Source organism: Olea europaea, chromosome 20 (genome assembly GCF_002742605.1).
Source record: "Olea europaea var. sylvestris chromosome 20, O_europaea_v1, whole genome shotgun sequence".
NCBI classification, from domain to species: domain Eukaryota; kingdom Viridiplantae; phylum Streptophyta; class Magnoliopsida; order Lamiales; family Oleaceae; genus Olea; species Olea europaea.
Window position 1 is genome coordinate 12,124,441 of NC_036256.1, and position 7,382 is coordinate 12,131,822.

The following is a 7,382-nucleotide window of genomic DNA, read 5'->3' on the forward strand; positions in this document are numbered from 1 at the left end:
TAGTTGAAAAAGTAGAATTTTATCGATTTACACGTAATTTATTTTTATGAAAGATTGTGTGATTGAAAATAAGATATTGAAAAATAAAAATTAATTTAAAGGAGGCCAAACAGGAGCTTAATGTAAAGACAATATCATGTTTATCATTTTACTATTTTTGTTCCTGGGATTGTCACATAATGTTACATAAAAGATCAATTATGATATAACTATTAAATAAACAATTTCTTTACATTTGAAGGACTAATGTAACATATAAACTAAATTGAGCAAGCCCCAATTTAGATTAATGGGAATTAAAGTCAAATTTTTAATAGATTTTAATGAAAAAATGACCAAATTTGTGAGTAAAAAAATCGTGGATCCCTTAAAACGTATAATTAAAATTGATTTTTTATTCTAACTTAAATCAAAATTTTAATTTTAATTTCTACCAAACAGTGGCTAAATCACTCAAGATTCACGGATTTACCAACCAGTTTTGCGTATCATTGATATTTCTCCCTGATTCACTGCAATAGCACGTTAATTTCTTACCACTTACCATAATGCACAAGAATTTTTGAAGAAAATGAGTTGTTAACTTCTGCTATTTCCCTAGTAATTTACCAAAGTAATCATCTTCCCGCAGGGACATGTAAAGTTGCCATCCAGCCAAAAGATGAAGATTTGAGTAATCGAACATTAACATCGCATGAAATTTTATCTATTATTTGGGATTGATGCACACATTTCAATCGCCAGATAACGCATTTTTCCAACAATGTCACAGCTGCTAATTACACACTAGTACTGAAGCTTCAAAAATTTGCAACAATAAATAATAATGTAAAAGGATTCCATTCCAATCTCAAGTGTGAAGGAATTTGCTAACAAATAATAGGCAATCAAGGGGTTACACAAACTAAGTCCTAGTCATTTACTCCGTGTTTCGAATGTCTAACAAAATATCGTCTAATCAAACTTACCAAACAAGCTCCAAGGGTTCTGAAAGCGGTTTCACCAATTCAGCCCTTACAATGATTTATGAATAATGAATGCTAGGATTTTCACATCTATCTTGATTTTCACTCAGACTTGCGCTTAGAATATCTCCTTGCATTCGACTTTCCAATGCCACTTGTACACCGACCTACAAACTTGAGAAACTCGTCTATTAAAATGACAGGCATCGCTACCATAAGTACCAATCCCCACTCGTTCAGGCTTAGGGGCACTATGCCGAATACTTGAGCAAGGAAAGGCACATATAGGATCAAGAAGTGCAGGCCGAATGAGACTGACATAGCCAAAAGGAGCCATGGGTTGACCCAAGGAGGCATCGATAAGAGGCTTCCGTCCTCAGAGAGGGCATTTAGGGAATTAAACATCTCGATGGAGACCAGTACAGAGAGCGAGAGAGTCATGGCCTTGATTTTACCAGTTTGGAAGTAGTCGCATGGATTTTCATCATATGTGAACACTTGTGCTCCAGCTGTGAAAGGTGAAACTGAGAAGTTCGTCCAAATGTGACATTGACCCCAGTTGGCAAGCTGGGAATAAGTGACAAGGCTGTGACCATCTCCACTTAGGTCAATGCCAAAGAAAGAGGCATGAGTGTACCAGATAACGAATATTCCCACAGTTGCTATACCAACATAAGATCCAATCACCTGCATAAACGTTTAAAGCCTCACAGGTTAAATACATATCCAAAGCATATTTGGATAAAGCTAGAAGTAACTTCAAACTTACTTTTCTATGAAAGTTTTTTTCCTAAATATATTTGGTTGTGGTGCTTTTTCTTATATAAGTGAAAATGTGATTAATTATGAAAGCAATGAAGTGTTACTTAAAAATTAAGTAATTATTCCATACTTTGACCAACTAAAAAATTATTTACTTTTTACTTATAAGTAAACTTATAGTGAATTTTAAGCTCAGACAAACTTGCATAGGAGTTCCAATTAGAAGGAGTGGTGAAAAGAATCAAACATACCAGATATCGGAAGAGAATCCATGCACTGATCAACGAGTCATCGCTTCTTCGTGGCGGTTTCTTCATTATATCCTTGTCTGGTGGATTGAATCCCAGAGCCGTAGCTGGCGGTCCATCGGTAACCAGGTTAACCCACAGAAGCTGAACTGGGATCAGACCCTCTGGGATACCTAAAGCAGCTGTAAGGAATATTGAGGCAACCTCACCGATGTTCGAGGAAATCATGTATCTGCACAAAGGAAAAAACTTTTAAGTCTAAATATGTGCAAATTTTGCGCACATCCATTAGTAACATGCTGAAAACTCGGAACACATTCTTCCTCTATTGGAAAAATATTGGGGGTGAACTGCAATTTAATGCTAATAAACCATCTTCCAGCCGCAGGTTTGAACTCACAGAAAACACAGTGGAACAAATGAACAATGCAAGCATGTAGCCCAGTATCTGTTCACATTTTCTTGTACAAACCAGTACTACTTCAACCCTTAAAATCTGTGGATTTTAAGGAAGAAAATATCTAGACAAGTGTGTACTGATCACAACAAGGCCTGGACAAGGGAGAAACGAGAATGAAGGCTATTAGTAGTTTAGCATGTGTGCTAAACTTTTCAACTTTCAAGCTATTTTATTCTGTATGTAATCATATGTTTCCAGTCAATTGTGCAATCCAGTTGAGATTTTTGATCGCGCACTCACATGCCTCCGTGCACGAAGGTGCAATAGTTACAAAGGCTATACCAAACGTGGTGAGGAAGGCCATTATGCCATAATAATACGTATGGCTCAGGTCAAAATGACATACACAAGCTCAGCATAAGACAAGTCATCGACAATGATTTAAATTCCCTTGTATCTTGGGGGTTAGTTCGTTAAACTTGTTCTTCTGTTAAGGTACAAAATATGTTTTAGCTTTTGTTATACAACTAATGCCAATAAGTCAGGTCAGTTACATAACTTTGGTTTCACCATCAATTTGTAAGCTCTTATTCCCTTCAATCACTTAAATCCTTGCCCATTGATTGTTATTTTCAGTGGTGAAGGAGCTGACCTCCACAAATGTAAAATTCATAGCCACCAAATGGAAACTATTTATTAATAAATTGTTAGCACAGACATGTCCCACCTCAATAAAAACTGCGGTGTCTTTTCTAAATTTCAACGACCAAAAACATATTTCACCAGCACTCTGGCTGTTCAAATTACTTATTAGCTTCAACTCTAACTATTTGCCCATAGTCTCGATAATCCCACGTTCAGAGTACTTAACATCCAGTGAGAAACAGAATATATGTGAACCTGCACATAATATGCTAGAAACAAGTCTTATAACTTGGTAAAGATACAAATTAAAGGCAAAGTATCAGATAACCTGATGAATGCCTTCATGTTATTGTAAATGGATCTGCCTTCACCAACAGCAGAAACTATTGTACTGAAATTATCATCTGCTAGAACCATGTCAGAAGCCTCCTTTGCAACCTGAAACGAAAAATTGTGATTGAGATAAATTGCCTGTCAGGTCATCATGTCAGTGAATGAACAAACACATGCAGTTCACTTGAAATAAGTACACAAGCAACTTAGTCAGTACATGAACAAATTCATATGGTTCAATTGAAATTAGAAGTGCACATGCAGTGCCGGTTCATTATAGCCCTCTTAATTCGCATTACAATGAATGCTCCAGGTTAGCACATTGGACTCCCAACTATTAATGCATAATTTGGTTAATTCAGGATTCCAATTTGCACACATACCTCAGTTCCAGCAATTCCCATTGCAATCCCAATATCAGCCAATTTCAAGGCAGGTGCATCATTCACTCCATCCCCAGTCATTGCTACCACTTCACCTGATTCCTTAAGCAACCTCACTATCTCTTGTTTATGCCTTGGTTCAGCCCGAGAGAAGAGAAGCCCTCCATCTAGTTTTAGATGTGTTGCTTTCTCACTGCCAGGAAGCTCCATAAATTCCTTTCCTGTCAAGCTTCTTGAACTGATGTCCTCATGGTGCCCAAAGACACCTATTTCACGACAAATAGCTTCAGCTGTATTTTTGTTATCTCCAGTAATTACCATAACACGAATGCCAGCTGTTCTGCAATCCTCTATTGCTTGAGTGACCTCTTTGCGAGGAGGATCCTTTTAAAATTAAACATAAAACACAAGCAATGTAGTTATTATCTTGTTGCTAACAAGAAATGGAATATAATATTAGGGAGTCCAAAGAAAAGATGTACTTAAGAAACAAGCTTGCACACTCACTCTCAAACCAGCCATGCCAACAAAAATTAGATTGCTCTCAATTGGAGAATAATTTGCAGGATTGAGCAAGAGCTCATGAGCTGGATGGTCTTCATCGCCATTATATGTAGCAAATTCCTTCAGATCCTCCTTGTATGCAAAACCCAAAACTCGTAATGCACTAGTTGACATTTCACAGAGGCTTTCCAAAATAGTTTCCCTCGAATTCTGATCTAATTCTACAATAGAGCCGTCAAGCAACTGCAAGAAAGAGCTTCTCTCCAATAAATTCTCTACAGCACCCTGCCATAATGTAGTATATAATTTGTAGAAATCTTTTAGAAGTTAAAAACATAAAAAAGAGTTTGAAGATGCAGCAAATTTAGAATATGCAAACAAGTAATACAGAAAACATTGACCGGTGTAGTGAAGAAGTCTGATTGTAGCATCTTGAAAACATCACTCAGTGAAAGCCATATTTAGTAATTTTTTCTTTGCAGCACTAATTACAGAAACAGTCAGGTGGCTGTGTTAAAGAAGAATAAAGGAAACACAGATTGCACCTTCACAAGCAGGGACTTTTTCCCTGAGCGGGAACACGCTATGACTCCCATTGACTTTCTATCTCGATCAAACTCAAGAGTGGCAATCCGCTGTTCAATTTTATTCCATGTGTGGGAGCAATCTTGGATGCATCAAAATAAACAAGTTGACATCAACATATTAACTGGTATGATTTGTATAAAAACAATTCAATAAGGTAGAGCATCTTACTCAATACACCATCATAACCTGAGGAGGCACCTGAATGTAATCCACTTGGAAGGCCCATTTTCTCAACCAGAACCTGAGCATTAAACAATCATGTCAAGAATCTGATTTTCATTCAAATATTGATTACTACCTCCTAGAAGCAAAAATCACTCAAGGAATGTATGTAGAGGCATCAAGCTTCCATCATCTGTGAGCAAATTATCAAAGAGGTACAAAAACACGTAAAGGTAAAGGAAATGACCCAGAAAAAGGACAGAATACTGCCAAGAACCAGCAATGGAACTAACCCTGTCATCCTTAATCTTTAGGGCCTGGAGTATACTTTCATTTGTCATAAAATTTTCCAATTTGAGCAACATGCAAGAAGCCTTATTGTCATGTTTATTTCCTTACATGGAAATTAAAAAAAAAGGGCAATCCGCATAGTGAAGCTTTACTTGAAAAATGCTGACAAAATCATGCGCAGAATGCAGGATAAATGTGTTTATACTCGCTGTACCTTTAATGCCGCCTCAGTGGGCATTCCATTGGCAACATGATGATGTTCAGATTTTTCTACATCGGCATCATTGCACACAGCAGCAATCTTTGCAATCATTTGAAGATTAAGATCTAGCTCACCCACTGGCCAATTTTGTATATTTCCGTCAAAAGGATTATAAGTGGTCCCTTCCACATTGAATGATCGAAGAGCATTTGCCTTGGAACCCATGGCAACTAGCTTAGCCACTGCCATCTGGTTGGTAGTCAAAGTACCAGTCTTATCTGAACAAATCACAGTTGTGCAACCAAGTGTTTCAACACTTGGCAACTTTCGAATGAGTGCATTCTTAGCAGCCATCTTCCGGGTTCCAAGGGCCAAGCAAGTTGTAATAACTGCAGGTAAACCTTCAGGAATAGCAGCAACTGCCAAAGCTACGGCAATCTCAAAGTAATAAGTGCACTTCTCAAATGAAAACTTAAAATTTCTAGGCCAGCCATCAATGAATTCCCAAGAAAGGAAATATTTCACATTAATCAGCCAAACCAGAGCACAGATTACTCCGATTATAGCAGTTAAAGCTTCTCCAAACTCGTTTAATTTCTTCTTCAGCGGTGTACCTTCCTCACTTTGCGATGCCTCATGAATCTGAGAATGCACCTTCCCAATTTCAGTATTCATCCCAGTCTGCATAACCAGACAAATACAGTGTCCATTCACTACTGTTGTCCCAGCAAACACCATACACTTCTTTCCCTGAATATCAACATCCTCAGAGACTGCATTTTTGGTCTTATTTACTGCCTCGCTCTCTCCAGTCAAGGACCCCTGTTCAACTCGAAGAGTCGAGCTGATCAAACTCAAAACCCTCATATCAGCTGGAGCCTTATCTCCAACTCTCAACTCCACGATGTCCCCTGGAACAAGCTCTTTTGCTGGTAAATTTGAAATTTTTTTCCCCTCGCGGAGAACAGTCGCATGCTCCGATTGGATTTCCTTCAATGCCTCTAGCGCTTTCTCCGCATTGTTCTCTTGCCAAACCCAACAATTGCATTCACAATTAATATCAAGAATATCACTAAAGGTTCCACGAAAGCTGTTATCTCCATCTCCCCACCTTCCTCTCCATCATACCATGCCAACACAAAGGATATCACAGCAGCCACAAGTAAAATTCTGACTAATGTATCATTGAACTGATCCAGAATTAATCTAAAAATGGATGTCCCCTCATGTTTCTCCAACTCATTAAGCCCATAGATCAGTCTCCTTTTCTCAACATCAGCGCTGGACAAACCATTCTTCAGATTTACTTGATACCTCTCTGCACACTCGTCCACATCTTTCGACCATGGAGCATAATTTTCTGCTTTCGACTCCGATTTAGCACCCAAATTCTCTGTCTTACCATAATTTTGCCCTCCTTTTCCCATCAATTAATCAAAGAATAATTCACTAAACAGTTATCCAATCACGGAACTCACTAAAATCCCGCAACAAAATTCCTGAAATTCAAAAAATTCAACACATTATTATCGTCATCATTTGAAAAAATAAAAAATCCACAACACAAACCCAGGAGGGAAGATTTACTCATCAACTAAAAGATCTAAAACTACCAGTGAAACAGGAATTAAAATACGTAAAAAAGGCAAAACCCCATATAACACCCCCATCATTCAAATAACCATATAGATTCACACACCGACACAAAAATATCTATATAGATTCAAAGAACATAACTTACCACAATTTTGGAGCGGCAGTTAGAGAAGCTTTTCTAAATGTTAGTTAATTTTAGAGAGAAAAGAGAAAAGGAACAGCAATGTGATTGCTGCAATCGCTTCGTTTGCTTCTCCGTACATTCTTCCCCAATCTCTATCTTATAATATTCTATATAATTAT

General features: G+C 37.6%; 1 protein-coding gene across 1 annotated transcript; it reads right to left on the reverse strand.

Moving 5' to 3' along the window:
* Nucleotides 1–731: 731 nt before the first annotated feature.
* On the reverse strand, nt 732–6,978 carry LOC111369647 (calcium-transporting ATPase 4, endoplasmic reticulum-type-like). The gene is given in 9 exon segments (XM_022991243.1): nt 732–1,652; nt 1,979–2,207; nt 3,349–3,458; nt 3,737–4,120; nt 4,244–4,525; nt 4,786–4,907; nt 4,997–5,069; nt 5,496–6,517; nt 6,520–6,978. Coding segments are annotated over 9 exon segments (3,198 nt in total). The 5' UTR covers nt 6,911–6,978; the 3' UTR covers nt 732–1,067.
* Nucleotides 6,979–7,382: the final 404 nt, after the last annotated feature.